General features: G+C 36.9%; 1 protein-coding gene across 5 annotated transcripts in view; it reads left to right on the forward strand.

The window, feature by feature from the left end:
• BCKDHB (branched chain keto acid dehydrogenase E1 subunit beta) overlaps positions 1 to 19,220 on the forward strand; it is a 147,235-nt gene that overhangs the window by 49,977 nt on the left and 78,038 nt on the right. For 4 of the 5 annotated variants that reach the window (XM_027644792.1, XM_027644785.1, XM_027644787.1 and 1 more), the window contains exon 9: positions 14,642 to 14,728. In XM_027644792.1, coding sequence (XP_027500593.1) covers positions 14,642 to 14,728 — 87 coding nt within the window. Of the gene's footprint in view, positions 1 to 14,641; positions 14,729 to 14,835; positions 14,881 to 19,220 lie in introns of those variants that run through there. The other variant, XM_027644789.1, reaches the window with a different exon arrangement.

A 19,220-nucleotide genomic window follows, 5' to 3' on the forward strand; every position in this document is an offset into this window, starting at 1 on the left:
TGGGAAAGACAGTGTTAAGTGCAGATTGTCTTTTATTAGTTTACTAAGTAGGAGTACTAATCTCCCTCAGAGAGGCTGATTTTTACCAAGCTTGAAGGAACTCAATACTTTTAAGTCTTGCTGCAAAATGACTATCGAGACACTGACAAATGGACAGAAAAATGAGGTCAGGTCACAGGACCCTCATTTTCTTGGCTAACAGGCTGAAAATTAATATATACCTTGTAAATGACTATTCATTCTTCCATAGGTTAAAGTAGGTCAAATACAGAGAGTGTGTAACGTAGAAAAAATTGGAGATTGTTGAAGAAATGACACAAGGATTGCTTAGATGGTTTTGATGAAGAGGGCACAAGAGATTGAGGGAGAATAGGACAAAATATAGCAGTGAATGAGTCAGAAGAGAAGAATTGGTTGTTGCTTTAGAAAAATTAAGTTGTAAGTAATACAGAAAAAATATATTAAGAACATAAACAAGGGATACAGTAATTTTTAAGGCATAAGTTTGCAAGATACTTGGCACAAAATTCTGTAGACAATCTGTATGCTTCAAATAGTTATCACGTCTATTAGATACCTACTAAAGTTTGTTTTTTAAGGGGTCAGAGATGGCACAGCTCTCATTTTCAGACATCTCCCTGACCCTCCTGGTGTACTTCATATTTTTCTTAAATTATGTAGTGATTATTTTGCTCAGATCTTTCCATTGTATTGCCTCTTGCTTTCCCATATAATCCATGTTAGTAATTCAGATTCTAAGTCCAATAAGTCCTAGGCAGAAGTGGGTTCAACAGCTGCAGTGAAACCGATTCAGCTGTCTGTGAAGCTGTATTTTTGCTATCAAAATTGGAAGTCCAGGAAACTGGAATGAAGCAGATACTGGATTCATAGGTGCTGAAGCTCCTGCTTCTTTGGGAGTTTGAGTGAATTTTTTTTAGAAGTCTAGTGTAAATTTTCAAAATGGTTTTTCAGATCATAAAATGCACTAGCTTTCAGATTTAGCATGCATGCTCTAGTCTTCCTCAATATGATTCTTGTGGTGTTACTTGAAAAAGACAGTTGCTGATATGAAATCTGTCAACAAAGTGGTTCTTTCCCCACCACACACTTAAAAGACATCTTCACAGGTGTTTACTGGTGGCTAGAAACTTACTGATGTTCCCTTCTTCTGTGTCTAAAATGTTTTGTGAACATGTGGCAACTGGAGGACACTGAGTTAGTACTGAGTACATTATTTTAGATAAACTGTATCTGTGAAATTTTGACCATTTAGAACATCCTTTTTAAACACCTATTTTCATGCCACGCCAACATATTGGTAAGGATTAGGACAGAATTTCTCTGTTCCTGTTTGTGGTTTTAAAAAAACCCGAACCCCGTTACCCAGTTCTGAAACGTTACACTTGATTAGTTGTGTTATCAGATGTTCTGGCTGGCATGATTAGCCTACAGATAGATGATGTTTTATTAGAGTTCAGATGCTATTTATACTAGTCTTACAAATTGATATTCAATCTTTTTCTGTTGAAAGTTTGGTGAGATGTTTGGTCAGATCAGTTCAATATAGTAGCCTGAGGAGGCTTTATGTCTTAGAAGGGAATCTTCGAGCATTGTGCATGGTTAGTTTTGGTGTTTTTCCTCCTGAAAGGGAAAAGTAAACAATTATGTTCGGGATTTGGAAGACTGTCAGGGGTCCTAAATCTTAGAATGGGGCAGAAACAGATGGGAGTCTTTGAAGGCACTGTATAGGGATAAAGAGCAAATAGCGTAGATCAGGCTAATAGTGAACTGTCATGGCCTGAACAAAGTCTTGCTGCTGTCCTGGTCATGCTAGAACTCCCAATATGAACCAGGGTGAAAAACAGACAAGGAGTATGCCACAATTGGTATTACCACCACTTTTCTCAGTTCCTTTTTTCATATCTTCTAGTATTTTCTTTCAAAAACTTGGCATCCCTCCTGCTGTGGCCTTTTCTTTTTTCTTGTTGTTCTTTTCTTCATTGACATTCCTGCGCTTCTCATTTTCCAGCATTCGTGTTTTTCTTCTGTCCTGCCTTCAAGTTCTTACATTCATTTCACAGTCTTTTTCTTCATCTACAGCTTTAAGAAACATCACTTTCTTTTTAATCTTTCTTTTCAGATCAAGGCAGGATTTTTGCTGAAACACTCTACTTTTTCTCCTACAGTTATTTGAATTGTGTTAGAAGCTACTGAGTAATTCAATAGGAGAAAATAAAAGTATTGTTGTGTTCAGCAATGAAATTTCAGACTGTTTTACTTATTTTCCTGGTGACCTGATGCTATTTTGTTTCTTTTAAGAACAGTTGTTAGTTTTTTTCAAGTTCTCTAAACCTATAGTTAGCCTCAATAAAATTATTCTGAGGAGGCCTATTATGTGGGTCTATCTGGCAACACAGTGTTTTGGTTCTGGTGAATAATGCTAAAATTTGTTCCAGACAGTGTTTTTATGTGTATAATGGGGTGTGAGTATGGCAGTGAATTAGTTGTCCCATTCTTAGATCCTCCAAAATAACTGGAGAGGTGTTCAGAAGATTTGCGAATCTTACAAATAACTGAATTATCTGTGGGAGCTCTTTAAGAACTGGCCAATATCCCATCTGTTTTTCGAGAATAAAAGAATAAATTAGGAATTTAGCTGAGGCACTGTTCATCCTCATAAAGTTTTATGACTCGTCTTTGCTCTCTGACTTTTCCATGTGACTCTACATGAGAATCAGAGCACCTGGAAGAGCAAGGGTGCTGAGGTAGGTGGTTATGAGGACGGGTGATAAAGCTAGCTAGATGCTCTTAATGTCTCAGGTAGTCCTGAGGTAGATACCTTAGTGCTATGGTCTAGTAACCATAGTGGTGTTGGATCAAGGGTTGGACTTGATGATCTCAGAGGTCCTTTCCAATCCAGCTGATTCTATGATTCTATGATCTTATGGAAAGTGGGTGTTTTCCCTGCCTTTTTGGTTGTAGAAGACTGCAGTTTTTCCTTAAAAGGTTAGCTTGGAGGAACCTCAACAAACACTCAAACTTAAAAGCTTGGATTTTATTTTATTTTTGATAAAGAATTGTTATAGTGAAGAGGAGATATACTACTACAGCCTGATTGTTCCAGGAATTTGAGGGAGAGATGAAATTTTCACAACGTGTGACTTTTAATAAACACTATGCACATAATTTCTGAAAGGCCAAAGGGCTAAATAATCCTAAATTTTAACTTACTAATAGACTTATAACTTCTAAGACCTAAAATAAGTGTTAGTTCTGAACATGAGTATGGAAAAACTGAAGAGGCAAATTAATTTATGAGTACTCTAATTTGTGTTCCTTAGTTTATTTTTAGGTTAAGCAGGAGCATCCATCTGCACAAAACATAGCTTTGCTCCATTGTCCCTACATTCTATGACCATTGTTAGCAGCTGCTGCTTTTTTAGCAACTGACTATTTTAGGGTACATAAAATGGTGTTACAAAGGTATTATGAGAGGGTTTGTAGCAGTGTTGTTTTACAAGACTAAGTTTACTGAAAGGCATTAGAGGGTTAGTCACTACTTGCTAGAATATCAATCCTTTTAATCTGCTTTAACACTCTTCTATTAAAACTGAAGCATCCTAAACTGTATTGAAATGCACCTTGCTGTGTGTTATACCTCTTTTCTCTTTTTACAGTCTCAACTATTTAAATTGCAAGCTGCTACTCTGTATTTTTATGGTACCTAACACATTGGGAATCTGTTCTTGGGTCTTGGCTTTGCAGGAAACTTATAAATCTCTCTGTTGATCATCTCAGCCATACCCTGACAGTGTTGTGTTGGATCTAAAGGCCATAACTCTTTTATTATTGTCTCTTCATTGCTTCTTTGGATGTTCTACCTAGTCCTGTAGCCAGCCCTTTTGGTTTTGACTGTAATTTTTTAAATTTTTCATGTAACTTTGGATTATTCCTGTGCTTGTTTTCATTCTTCATTATCTCTGCACCACCATTTTCATGCTACAGCATTATATTTTTGGTGCTATGCAGAAATATGCAGGAATAATTTCAGAATTATTTTTGGCATTTATAGTGTAAAATGATACATACTGGAATATTAAAATCCTGGTGTGTCGAGTCAGTAAGTTTTATGGTTGTGTTAACATTTCCCTGCAAGATGTTCCATATGTGCATCCCTGCTGTGGTCACATTAGTTCTTTATGAACTGTTCCTGCCATGCATACATTTTAAACTTGGGAAAAGATTCATCCTGATGAGGATTTCAAAGTGGTGAGGCTTAACGAGTGTGTTATGCAACATCAGCATAATAACAAACTATGCAGTGCGGTCACTGGGCACCACTGAGAAGAACCTTGCTCTGTCTCGTTTGCACCCTCCCTTTGGGTATGTATATACATCAATGAGGTCCCTTCATCCCGGACCCTTAATCATCTTAGAATCATAGAATAGAATCATAGAATCAGCTGGGTTGGAAGGGACCTTCGAGATCATCAAGTCCAACCCTTGATCCACTACCACTGCATTACTATGCACTAAGTGCCAAATCCAGTCTCTTTTTAAAAATCTCCAGGGACGGAGAATCCACTGGAGAATTCCCTGGGCAGCCCATTCCAATGTCTAACCACCCTCTCTGTAAAGACATTCTTTCTGATATCTAACCTAAACCTCCCCTGGCACAACTTGAGACCATGCCCTCTTGTCTTGCTGATATTTGCCTGGGAAAAGAGACTAAACCCCACCTGGCTACAATCTCCTTTCAGGTAGTTGTAGAGAGTGATGAGGTCTCCCCTGAGCCTCCTCTTCTCCAGGCTGAACAGCCCCAGCTCCCTCAGCCTCTACTCATAGGACTTGTGCTTGAGGCCCTTTGTTGACCCTTTGTGACCCTTTGTTGGACTCTCCAATATGTTCATGTGTCTCTTACTGAGGAGTGCAGAACCAGACACAGCACTCCTGGTATGGCTGTATATACCAATGGTGAGTAGAGGGGCAGCATCACCTCCCTTGTCTGGCTGCAACAGTCCTAATGCATCTCAGGATACTATTTGCCTTCTTTGCTGCAGGGGCACATTTCTGGCTCGTGGTCAATGTGGGGTCCATCAGGGCATCTGTCTGCCTTTCCTGCCAAGCTACTTTCCAGCAGTGCAGTCCCAGTGTACACTGGTGCCTGGAGTTGTTCCTCCCCAGGGACAGGACTTTGCGCTTCCCTTTTTGAGCTTTGTGAGGTTCCTGTCTGCCTGCCCAGGTCTCTCCGAATGGCAGCATAGCTCATCTGGCCTATCAGCTGCTCCTCCCAGTTTTCTGTCATCTGCAACTCTGCTGAGGGTATGTAATCTACCCCAGGTGCAACTGCAGACTTGCTCGAGGAGAAAACAACAATATTTTCTAAGTAATGATTTAGAATATAGTTCTGCAAATGTGTATTGAGATTGCTGACGTGCTCCCAGCTGTGGGTCATCTCACTGTCAGCACTCAGACTGCTCACAGATGCATGTCTTCTACTTCTGTGACCACTCAGTTGCCTTTTTGTGATCAAATTTAAGAAAATGTTATATATTTCATGAAAGAATTATCAGTAAATGCTTTGAGGCTGTTTTTAATAGTTAAAACTAGTGTTCTTCACACCGACTGCAAATTTCACATAATTTCTGAAAGTATTAAGGAGAAGGTGATGAAAAGTTAGTGTGGCCTTGCTGAGGCTAAATCTGTGATAAGTGTCTGGATCTGTGACAAGGGATGGGCAATGAATGACACTTACCTTAACTGCAACTAAGCTTTTGAAACTCTCTCTCAGAATACTCCTGTATCCAAGTTAGTGTGTTATGCTGTGGACAGCTGGATAGGTAGGATGGTGTTTGTGTGGTCGGGCCTAGATGGTCATGGTTAGTGGGTAGAGTACGGTGTTCTACCAGGAAGCCAATGACAAGAAGGTTCTGTGGGGGTCTGTACTAGAGCCTGTCTTTCCTCCTCTATTCTGCTGGTAGCATCCTCTTCTGCTTCTGCCTTTGCCATGGTCAAAAATATAGTCCAGCTTTTCCCTGTGCTCTAAATTGTTTGCTTGTTCCTTTTCCTTCCTCTGGGCTCTCATTAGGATTTACATCCAGCTATATTTTGCAAATACTATGGAGATGGTAAAAGTAGTAATCAGGTGGAAGTACAGCTGGACTGATTGCTTAGGGAGAACAGATTTAAAGTGGCCATGTAACATCAACTTAAGTTCCTATTTTTGGAGGTTTACTCCTTGTAAGAAATCAATATTCAAATGCACAGTAGTAACTTTGAAAGAGTGGAATGGACAGTATGGCAGCTGTCTACAACATGCTGCAGCTTAGTATATGGTTTGATAATTTATTTGATGAAGCATTAATCATTTGATTTCAGGTAAACATCTCATTGGGCAGCAAATACATTTCTAATACTTCTCTTAATTTTCCCATTTTTTTCTCCATTACTCTGATAGAGTTGTAATGCATTTTACTTTTAGATCTTTTTTTATTTTCTCTAATATCTGGTCTTGTACTGTGATTTGAAGTTAACTGGAAGGGAGGTTAGACAAAATTTCTAGGTGGTGGGGTTTTTTTGTTGTTTTTTTTTTGTTTTGTTTTGTTTTGTTTTGTTTTGTTTGTTTGTTTGTTTCTTTGTTTTGTTTTTGTGTATGTGTGTATTTTGTCTGTTTTCATTTTTTGCTGCAGAGAAGGCAGGTAAAGTTATAGGAACAGTGTCGTAGGGTGTTTGTGCAGCAGGACAGCCTGTCTTACCACCCTGATATGCAAAGCTTGCACTAGTTCGACATCAGCAGAGGGCTGTTCTCTCTTCTTTCCCTTGTCCCTGATTCCTGTTAGTTTTGTTTCTTATGTTTTGCTTCTCCTTGACAGAAGCCAGAATCAAAGCCTCTTCATCTTTGTGTTCTTTGCAGTCTTGGAGCCATAAAGGATCTGCTCATCCTTGCCATGTAAATTTATTATCACAGATCTTTTTGCTTTGGGAAACCTCATTCTGAGCTTCCAAAGCTGGCAGTAGGTCCAAGCCTGCCACAGCAACCTCGTCTATGCCATCTACAGTCAATGAATTCTAGACTTGTAGGTCAGAAAGCACAAACCTCAGCTGCATCAGCTGAACGAGCAGACAGTAGTGCATTAGAAGCCATCGTTTTGATTAACTACTAAGAGGAAGACTAAGATTTGTGCTCTGCTAATGTGGATTAGTTAAAATTGCAACTTTTTAGCTATTTGTGTCAAGTTAGAAACGTGTTGGACTTGTTTTCCATTCCCTGCTGTTAATCAGCATACTCAACTTTCACAGAATTGCCTGTTTTTTTCATTTTATTGTTTGAAAAGTTTTGGTTAAAGATTTTTGTCCAATGGCCCTCCTAAGTGATGGAATAAAAATGACATCTTTTCTAAGTAGTTTATCTTTGATCTATGTAGATTGTTGCCAGTGTTCAGCTGGGATTGCCTGCTATACAGTTGCAATGCTGTGATATGTTTGTTATACTTAACAGGATATTAACAGAAGGAGCGTAAGGCTGACTAGACGTCTTGTATCAGTAGTTGAGAAATCTCATTCGTGCTTTGGACTGTTGACCTGTATGTTCTGAAATAGTGTTTTTCATGTCATTCGTTTATTTCTGAATTGTCTTGATTTTACTGACAAATGAGTAAATTAATTTCAGTCAACTTTTGGAAGTGATACAGTGATAGAGTACATTTGAAGCCTCTCTCGTTTTCCTTCTCTGAGAATTTAGTTCAGTTGAAACTAACACCAAATGTTATTTTCTTTTAAGTAATTTTTTCTTCAGTGTGAAGAATTGGGTTTTTTTGGTTGGTTGGAGCTTTAAAAAATACTATTTCTAGCTTTTCTTGCTTCTAGCACAAGGCAGTCATGGGCAACTGGTGGCTAGAATTTGCAAACTAAGCTACAGCTTTCTTGTGTCCAGGCCAATAGGACACAACTCATTCCCCATTCCTTCTCTTAGGACCCTAGTAAAAAAAAAAAAAAGGTGCTTGAGGATCTGGTTTTCCAGAGATCCCACAATGGGATATCTGCAAACTGGGGATGGAATAACTGCATTCATTAAGATTGTCAGTATATGGGATGTGTCATCCTATGGATCTGTGTGTGCTAAGTAAATGTAATACTCAGTGATACATCTGGCAGGTTATGTTACATATTTCTCTGTGGGAAGTGCTGAACAGAATTTTGGGCTCTTATTTCTATTCCTGTGGTTATGGTGTTCAGTACCAAGAATGCTGCTATGCAATTTAATTTGTTATTGAAACATTAAAGGAAAAGTAGAACTAATGGGTTAAGGAAAGTAGCCTCCCTCAGGTTTTATATTTTTCAAGTAAAAATTCATTAAAGCTGATATAAAAATGAAAATTAAAAATGTTTTTCAAGGCATTTAATGAAACTTAACTGTCTTTTTCTTTTTACGGCTTCCATATTCTGATTTGTTTTTGGTAAAAGCACATATCTATTAATATTCATTTTTATACATTTTTATAATTGCTTCATACATGTTTAGTGCAAAATAGGATGCAATACATATGCAATTTCGGTACTTTTGCTGGCTTTTAAAAAATTATTGTGGGAAGCTAGTTTTTCAATTATGTAGAAAATTTTTATAGTCTTTAAAGGAAACAATCAAAAGTATGCAAAAATTTAAATGGGAAAGTGAACATCAAAATAATTCCTTTTCTGTAAGAGATGGAAAATCTTTCTGTTCTGAGAACAAGATTTTCTTCTTAAAGAAAATAGGCAACTTGCCATTGTGACAAAATAACAGTCATTTATAATAAAATTTTGACTTTGATAATTTCTTTAAAGGCATTTGCTGTGTTAGTGAAGCAGCTGGTTACACTGGCAGTAGTAGTGTTGCTGTGTGTGGAGAGTAGTAGTGTTAAATGCAGTTTACCATCAAACTCATTTTGGTCTGATTGCTTTCTCCTAAGTAAGGGCAGAGAATGTTATTGGTAGTGTCAGCACTTAGAATTCAAAGTGCTTGGAAGTGCCACGCTTGTGTTGTTTTTTTCTGTCATTGATGCCTGTGGGAAGGGAGAAAACGACCAATGTGATGAATTGAGAGTTGAACAGAAAGTGACTATAGAAACTCTTGGATGAAGAGTGTGGTCAGGGAAGTTGAAAATAATTTGCTGAGCTGCTTCACTGCAAAAATGCTGGGTTGCAGTTCAGAAAACCTTCAGAGTGCACACTGAAAGTATTTGTTTTGCAGAAGCATTAGGGTTTTTTTTTTTACATTTCCTTATCAGAGTGATCATTAGCCTTTTGCTCTGATGCAATGTCAGTTGTTGTCCTTGTGAATGACACCAAGGTAAAACAGTCATGGCAATTAAATTGAGGTGGAAAAGTATAGTCAGTATTGGTGTCTGTTTCTGTTTTAGGGTTGATTTATTAGTATGAAGGTATAGAGTCTCTTCTGTAGTGACTGGATATAGCAGAGATGAGTGATGTGCCATAACCTGGGTCTCTGTTGCCTCCTGGAGCGAGAGAGCACTACTGAAGGTTTCTGTGAGTGAATCCTGATGTACCTCCCATCTCTACATCTGTCTCTGAATTGGTGTTTGCTGCTTTGTGCTAACTGTACAGCACAAACCAGATTATCCCCTTCATCTGGCTTTCCCAATAGCCACATGGGTGTTGAGGAGATGTGAGGGATGGGCTGGGAACGGGAGGTTCTGAGCAGGGTAGGACCTTTCCCTTTTGAAACCCAAGGTTGCATCATCTGAATTTGTCTCTGAAAGCGCAGAGTGGCCATGACACAAAGGGGAGCTGTGCTCTCTAAATGCCTGAATGTTGCCTCTGACTTCCCTTTATGGTATGTTACTAAAGATGGCCCAAAAAAAATTTGTTTTCATTTAATTTGAGACAACGGTATACCTACAGAATCTCTTAGTGCCCTCAGAAGTATATCTGGACTTCAAAGACCAGAAAACAACAACTTCTAGTTGTGGATGTACAGAAGGAACATTTTTATCAGTGCCAATCTTAAACCATACCATATTCTTTGAAAATACATTTTCAAAAGCACTCTACATGAGCTGCAGAATTTCAAAATCTTAATGCATTTCAAAATTTTCATCTTATGCTTAGGTAAGAAAAAGTGTAAAGACTGGGATTTTGGAAGACAGAGGAGAGATGCTGATGAAATGGAGAATCAAGCCCTTACAGAAATGCAAGTGTCTGGTTGTGAGGGGACAAAATACATTGTTCTTTGAAAGGCTGTCCTTTTCTCTTGCTAATCCAAACAAAAGATTACAGTCCTTTTTAAAAAAGGATAAAGCAGTAGGATTCTATGCTGGCCAATTTGTTACACTGTGCTGATTTAGCACTGTTTTGTCCAGTTTTATTGCAGTGATATTTCCCATTAACTGTGAAAGTTGAGGACACCATTACCTGATGATGTGACTGAGCTACAATTATTTGGACTGTAAATAGTTTTCTGAACATTGGGCTTTGGTTATCCTGGAGGTTGAATTATGGCTTCGTTTGAACTAACAGGGACTAATGTTTTGCAATAGAGTTTAAAAATGAAATTAATTCTTTACAGAAGAGCATTGATATCTGCAAATAATCATTAACCATGTCTGCTGTGCTGTATAGAATGCATAGCAGCTAGTTTTGAAATTTTCACTTTTAACTGATTAACTATTTTGCTTCCAGGAAATAAGATTAAATTTTCATTTGAAGATACAGAAATGAATAAGTTAGCCATTCTAGAACACTACCAGTGTATGAAAATGTTGGCTTTTTTCATCAGGCTTTCTTCTAAGTTGTATGGACTGAAATGCTTCTAAATGGTAATATATATTTTTAAAATTGTAATGTATATTTTAAAATTCTGTTTAAAAATATCACATCTGTTGCTATTGTCTACTGTTATTAATGTATAGTACTGTCATTATTAAGATAGAAAAAACAATAACATAATTAAAATTAAAAGGGCATACAAAGACCCAGTATGTTTGCTAAATTAAAGTACCTCTTGGCCAGGAATTTATTAGTCTGATACCTTATGGAACAGTTTTGCCACAGAAAAAAAACCTGTACCAGATCAATTAGAATGATCCATAAACTAGGAAGAAGAAGTTATCAAAGAAGAAGGAGCTATTAAAAAATAATTAGAAATACATGACCTACAGTTCATGATCTACAGTTGTTTGAGCACTCACAAAAGAAATTAACATAGTTTGAGAAGTAGGGCATTAGTACTGTGCTGGCTTCAACTGTATGGCATAGAAGGGCAGTGTTTGTGAATGGAAATACTAAAGTCCCGAGGTCCTACAAAGTTGGATTTTGAACCTGTTTTTTTAATATTTCCATCACATATATGGAAAACATTTAAAACTGTTACTGATAAAAGATGAGAGACAACAAACAGCTGTATAAACAGATAAAATAGTCACTCAGTTACCGATAAAGAGAAGATAAGCTCATTAACTGAGCTAGGCTCAGACACACAATGTGTTTTTCAGCACATCCAAATATAATGTTGTGTCTTGAAATAATAAATGCACACTATATTTCCATCTTTATTCCAGGAAACAATTATCCTTTAAGGAGAAAACCCTCTTTCCCAAGAACAGGGAATCACAGTTGTTAGTTAAAGCTGGACTTGTGTTATTATGCTTTGGCTGAAAGGCCTCATACATCTAAGAGCTGCAATACTGAGGCTGTATTATCTCTGTATTTGGTGGTGTTCTGAGAAAATCTGGAATGCTGGTTCCAGATGGGTGTGCTTCAAGAAGGACATAGGAAACTGGAGATGATTCAGGGTAGAGTAAGAATGATGAAGGAATTGGAAATGTGCTGTTTGCTGAAAGATTTAGAGCTCAGGCTGTTAAGCTGATCAAAATTGCGGTTGACACCATATGGTCACAGTCTTAACATATTCATGTGGGAGCAGAAATGTGATCATAGATAGGGTCTCCTTCTAGCCAACAGATAAAATAAGAATCAACAGCTTTGTAGTTGATGTCAGCCAAATTAGTTTGGAAATAAAGTGCAAAATTGTACAGGGAAGGGAGTTAGGCACTGGAAGAACTTACCAAGAGGTGTGATGCATTTGCAAACACTGGAAATACTGTAATTAAGATTGTGTGTCTTTCTGAAAGACTCACTGTAGTTTAGGAACACGGTGTAAATGCAAAGTAGAAATTGATGTGGGGAGCTTGTAAATTTAGTAATCACAATACTCACATCCTTACTTAAAGTCCACAGCGCTATTTGCAGTGCAGCATAGTGGTTCGTTTCTGCTCACTTTGAATCTGGTTTAACCATTAGAAGAATTTCTTTTTTCAGTATTCTGCAATGTGGTGCAGGTATCCATGCTGCCCCTGAACCAGCTGGGGTGGATACTAAAAGCACTGAAGCTATGCTAGCATGGTTTTGTACCAGGAGTCATATACATATATATATATATATATACGTATAGATATATATATATACACACACACACTGTATTCTAGCAAGACTGAGCTATTTGTATGCATGGCTTGGTGATCACAGCTGCTTGCTCTCTCTTAACAACCTCCTACAGGCAAGGGGTCCTTGGAGACCTTGGGAATCGTATATAAAACCCAGGATTTATCTTGTAGTAGAGGCAGGTTTCCAAAAAGAGATTATTTTTTACTCTTTTGTTGTTGTTGTGTGGTGTTTGTTTTTTTGCTATGTTTGGTTTTTTGTTTTTATTGTACGTGGCTCCAGTTTGAGAACAGTTGAAATAAAAGTTACAAGTTATTTACTGCAAGAGACCATATTGGATTCGGGAAACTGGTGGTGTGAAAATAATTGGAGGCTGAGACATAGTGAAGGAACACACTGAAGGCCCTATTCTTACTTTTCCCTAAACATTGAGTTATCTCCAGAGATAAGATGCTGGACTGCTGGATTACTGGTGTGATCATGTGTGAATTTTCCTATATGCTTTCTAAGAGTGTCTGTTTCATACTACTATATTCTAAAAAATGAAATCTGTAACTTTAATGACAGTTTGTAACATACAAAAATGTGAACCTCTCGGAATAAATACATGCAACAGAATCTTTCTTTAAAATGATAGTAGGAGGGTTTAAAAACAAACAAACAAAAACAACCCCCCAAACTTTTACATTGATTAGTTGTATCAGTTTTACCATAGCAACTTGTACTTGATTGTATCAGTTTTATCATATCAACTTAAAACTGGAGCATACGTTTTGTTCGTTGAAGTGTTTTGATGTATTGGACAGATTTACAGTGCAGGTAATGCCTCTGCTGTTTCGGTATGAGTTTCCAGTGCTGGCAAAAGAGAGAAATCAGCCTATGTAACTGGATTACTTTCCAAGTGTTGAAATGCCTTTTTCTGTCTTGTTTAGCTCTGAATGTTGTCAAACCACTTCATAGTACAGTATATGGATCATGTTTGTAGCCTGTGAGTTGCCAGCACATCTGTGGATGAGCTGCTCTGAGCCACTGATTGAGTCATTGTTAGAAGAGCAAAAGAATTAGAAAAATATTGAATCAGAGGGAAAGCTGCATTATTAAGGCATTGTCTTTATGTATTCTATTACACAGATGACACAGGGCTGCCCAACTGGAGACTGTGCTGGTGTAGACATTAAACTGAAGATCACAGTATTCAGAAAATCTAATATGATAGTGCTGTCTTGGGCTTTTCCACTTGATGACTAATGGTGCACCAGCAGCACACTATGTACTTATCTTAAATATCAGACTGTAACTGTTCTTGAAAGATTAACATACATATTAATCTGATTTTTGCTGATGTGCATGTCTAAAAGTTTATGAAAATTTTTAATGCACCTTGGAGACTTTGCTGCCATATTTCTGACCAAAGGTATCTGATACTGTTTGATTCTAGGCAATTTAGTGTGTAGTTGCAATAACCATTAAGATATTTGAGTGTTGTGAAGCTTTATATTCCCATCAGATTAAAAATATTTTGCTTTCATTGTTATGTTGCATAATGAAGACATATTCGTTTTTTGATTAAAGATGCTTAGATCACCTTCTGTATGCTATATATTTATTTGTAAAGTAGATCACGTAAAGATTGTACAAACATTGAGATGTAAAATTAGAAAATGTTGCTTCTAATTGCCACATAAAACTTAAATAAGGAGCAGTAATCCATGTATTTCCTTGCTGAAATTTTTATTTAACAGTTTTACTTTCTGAATAGCTACAATTCATAGGAATATAGGAACTGATTGTGCAGAGATATTAGTGAAGGATTTCTTTGTATGTGTATCTTTGAGTATTTACAGGATTCAAGTTTTTATGGACTACTTGTTAAAATCCTTTATTCTATTTCAGAAATGTTACAGTTTGCATTAATAGTGTAAATTTATATACAACGGATTCAATTTTTGTTTTTGATATTTACTTAAAATTGAATGGAAATTGTAAACATTTTTTGTAGTAAATACAAAACCATCCTATTAATTACTCAATTTAGTCTTTTAGGATAATTTTTCTTTCACTGGAAATGCAAGAGTGGAAAAGTAACTATGTTCTAACACTGCTAATAATGTCCCATATTTCATATGTTCCACAAATAGAACAAGTAAGAAATCAAAGGAGTTGTAATTTGATGACATTTTGGGGGTTTGTTTTTCTGTTTCAGTCAGTGGCGAAGACTGGGCGATTGCTGATTAGCCATGAGGCTCCCTTGACAGGAGGATTTGCATCTGAAATCAGTTCCACAGTTCAGGTACAGAGGTTATTTGTTTTTAAGTGTTCTGCATGGCTGGATATGTTTACTTATAGAAGAAATGCTTGTTATTACATTAAAAGTTTTGCATTTTTATTAAATTTCAGTTTTGTGGATGCCTACCTTGCTTTATCTGAACAGCTGAGAAATCATCTACCTACCAGGCACTGTGCATAGTGCCTGCTAAGCTAGAAATTTAACTTTCACTACAAAGCAGGGAGAATGCACTGTCAGATGTGGAGGAAAAATCTTTATGTATAATCTGGTTTTAATTTACTTTTTTTTTTCCTCATATGCTTATCCCTAAAACTTCTTAAAAATACATTCTAGCAATGTTGAAATCAGACACAGAAAAAGCACTCAGATCCAGAACAGTATAATGTGGGGTTACACATCGTGTTCAGAGACCCGATTAAAAGAAAGGATTCTGCAGAAGTTCTTCGTATGTAGTTGAGGTACTGACACACGTGTTGAGCTTGTGTGGTCAGAACAGGTTTGAAAGGCTGTGCATCAGTACCAGTTATATCTGGAGCATTAGGCTTCCTTAAAAGTCCTTTAAAGCTTTCTGTTGTGTTTTATATCTGTACCAGCATACAGATTTTCCCCTTACCTTGATTTCTTTCCTGTGCACACCAGTGACACTGGGTTATAGAAACATTAAACTAAATGTGCCCATCACCACCTGATAACTATTTTCTGAGTATTCTAGAATTCTTAAATTATAGGACTAGAGAGACATGAGATTCTAAAATTCATAAAATATAAACTGTATGGTCAGTAATTAAAGCTTGGGAATCAGCCTTTTTGTAGGAAGGAAGAGTTAATAATTTTGGGAATGTAATTTTAAATTAAATGTGCATAAGGAATCAGAAAACTATGTTTCTTGAGCTTTGTGGTACAACTTTTTTTAAAGAATAGTTGTACTAATTTTATCATCATTATATTAAGGTCATTCATTTTTTCTGTTTTTCTCTGTTAAGAACCAAATATTGTTTGCATGGAGACCTCACAGCAGCCTTCCAGTAGCTGAGAGGGACTCTTCATCAGGAACTGTAGTGACAGGACAAGGAGTAATGGATTCAAACTGAAAGAGGAGAAGTTCAGGGGAAGAGAGGAAAATAAGTTAGATATATGGAAGAAATTTTTTACTGTGACTCTGGTGAGGCACTGGCACAGATTGCCCAGAGAAGTTGTGGATGCCCCATCCCTGGAAATGTTCAAGGCCAGGTTGGATGGGGCTTTGAGCAACCTGGTCTAGTGGAAGTTGTCCCTGCCTATGGCCTTTTGACCTCCTTTCTTTAATACTTATTCTCTTCGATTAAACTATGATTAGTTAAGTCCCAAGGTACTGCCAAATGTGAGTGTAGAAAGTGATATTTTAAAAATTCTAACAAAAATGTGAAATAACCAAAAGAGGCTGTCTTTTAGTGTCTTAAGTTAGTATTTACATTTGAGGAGAAAACTATTCTAAGCCCTTTAGCGATGTCATAATTTACTGATACAACAAAAGAAAGCATGTATTCAAGAAAAAGGTGAGCTGAAAAGAAAAAAAGCTTGTCAGTAAATATAATTGCAAGAGCATGGGATGCCCAATATATTGCTAAACTACAACATGAGTTTTTAATCTCCTCACACCTCCACTGACAAAGCTACTTACCCAATTGATCCATCTTGGTGTCATTTTTCATATCAGAGATATATCTTGGCAATTATCTCTTATTTAGAAAACAAAGTTTAAAATGCTTTAGTAAAGAACTATTTATGTCTGTCAATATTGAAAGATAATATTTGTTTTATTACAGTTGCTCATAATTTTATATTCATGTTTCTTAGGAAACTAGGCTTTCTGTCTTGAGAAATATTAGTTAATCTGTCACATGTGCTCCCTCAGAATAAACTGGAATATAACTCATTGGGATTGAATTTATACATGACAAGTTTCTTTCATATAAATGGGTTGACTCGAGTCTGTGTTTTGGTTGCATTCTCGTTACTCTGTATATCCATTCTTGAAGATTCTATCATCCATACTAAAATTTTGATATGAGTTACTTTAAAGACAATACTGCAAGAGATATTAGAATAATATTTACAAAGCATTACAACTTTTTAAGGAACAGTATTGCTTTATGCATAATAAAGACCTTGCCTTTCCTGCTCAGTTAAAAAACTTGATCTCTAAATGGTCAAATCCATATGTCTAATATCACTGTGCTGTAAAAATAAAAACAAAAAGTGAAATTCTCTTTTGCTGGATACAGTCTATACTGATAATGCCAAAAATTGGCAATTGCACTTGGCTTTAGTTTCCTCTTACACATGGAAGTAATAGTACTTCAATAAAGTGTGTCCAGTTGGATTAGATGGTTAGTTTCCATATTGTTATTCCATCCTTGCTGTGAGGTCTCTTGTCATAGAAATAAGGTGAATAAAAGTACATAGGTTATTTTAAAAGTTAATAGTCACAAACACTTCATGGTGATGTACACTTCAAGGAAAAGAGTACAAATGGAAATGATGGCTTTCACTCATGAACTGTAGGAAAAAACTACATGGAATAGTTTTCTTTTTTCTTGTGTGAGATTAAAAGCAGTGTTTGGAGAGCATATTAAATCAGATTTGTTTTGTGTCGAATACAGAATATTTTAAAGGGGCATATTACTGCACTAAGTGGTCTTTACTCTGCTCAAACATGTAAAACTAAGAACAAGATGAGGTGGTGTGGTTAAAACTCTACATGATATGACTTTGCCCTTTGTTCCGGTGTTTTGTATGTGATCTCAGCAAGTATTTTGAAGTGAGCAACAAATGTTAGGATAAATTCAATAAAGCCACAGTTAATATTCCAAATTGATTGTATTCTGTATAAAAGCTTGCAAAAATGTCATGCTCAGCAGAGAAACCATTAAACTTTTGCTTAAGGCATATGGTTGGAGCACAGTTTGAGAAGCCTTGGGAGAAAGGCCCACTGAGATGTTGCTTACAAAATAATGAAGAATCGGGTGTGGAATTCATCAGTACATTAATCACTTGTAATACAAAGGAGTGTAAATCCAGTAATTGTGTCCGTTTTAAAAAAACAAAAATTAAAAAAAGGAGGGGGGGAAAGAAACAGAATGTTTTCAGAGAGGGATAAGTGGGTGGAAAAAGGGAAGCCTGAGTAGACTCTGTTAAGTTGTGTGATAAAAACTCAACTGCCTGTGCAGATGCACACAAAGGAGCCCAATGGCTCAGTAGGCAGGGGAACCCAAATAACTCAATCTGGGAAATGGAGCCCCCAACTCAACTCCTTCAAAGGCTGTCACCAGCCTCAGCCCCATGGGCCAGGGTGGAGACAGCCAGCACCAGGAGTAAGGGACACTTTGATGACTCTGCAGTCTGAGTAGGGTTGCTGCCTGCCAGCATTTGAGACTTGATATGGGGTGCAGGGGAAGAGTTTTGGAATCATGCAAGACTTCTGGGATTTTTAGAGGAGGAACCAAAACTGGGGAGAGGTGGAGAATCGAGGTGGTTTGGAGAGGCATAGATATGGGAAAATTGAGATATAAAGGGATAAAAGGGAAAGTTGTGTTATGGTTACAATAATTTGTTGGTTACTATTTTCTGATAGGGCTGAGATAAATTTAGGGAATTAGCACATACCCTTTAGCATTGATCTTGCAAATACAGAAAATATATGTCACAGGAAGGTCTTGGTGGTTTCTAGCCATTCTCTACAAATAATGGATGAAATATTGAAAAATAGAATATGCTTTAATAATTTTTAATGTTTTCATCTAAGGAATTTAAAATTTCATTGAGGAATTTTGATTTTTGTGTACATCGATGACATAATAGCAGAATGCACCATGGAAATATATGCTGTTATTAAAATACAAGAAATGTACATGATACAAAGTTGATAGCTGACCTGGTAAAGGTCATGGCTGCCTATAAATTAGCTAGTCAGCACACTGTTTTTTGTAGAGGGTTGCACAGATGTGAAAAGGAACATTTTGTCATTCTTACAGGAACAAAGCAATTTTGATTTAGTTGTGGGTTTCTGTTTTAGTGGTATAGTTTCTTTTCTTATTGCCTGGTAGTTACTTTGTCCCTTTGAGCCCTTCCAGAGGACTCAGTGTGCTTCTCAGAATTATGCAGGGGTATCAGTCTTCCAAAAGATTGGTATGAATCTTTTGGAAGATTCAGATGATAGGACCAAGAAAATTCGATAAAATAACCTGTTTCTGAGGCTGAGTTACATGATCTTATTTTTTCAAATCTTGGGTTCTGTATCTAAAAATTGAGTATAATAGTATTGGGCTGTTTGATCAGTTGTGCTTTAGATTTCCTCCTCCTGCAGCAAAATAAGGCCTAGTTTCCAATAAGTGGTGTAATTTTCTGCTGGATTGTGACATTAGGGGAAACTATTAGATGAGCTGGTTTTGTGAGAAGCATTTCAGGAAGAGGAAAAGTAGGTGTATCTAGGAGTACCTTTCAAAGACATAAGAGT

This window comes from Corapipo altera, unplaced genomic scaffold (assembly GCF_003945725.1).
Source record: "Corapipo altera isolate COAL_440 unplaced genomic scaffold, ASM394572v1 2, whole genome shotgun sequence".
In the NCBI taxonomy this organism is placed as follows: Eukaryota; Metazoa; Chordata; class Aves; order Passeriformes; family Pipridae; genus Corapipo; species Corapipo altera.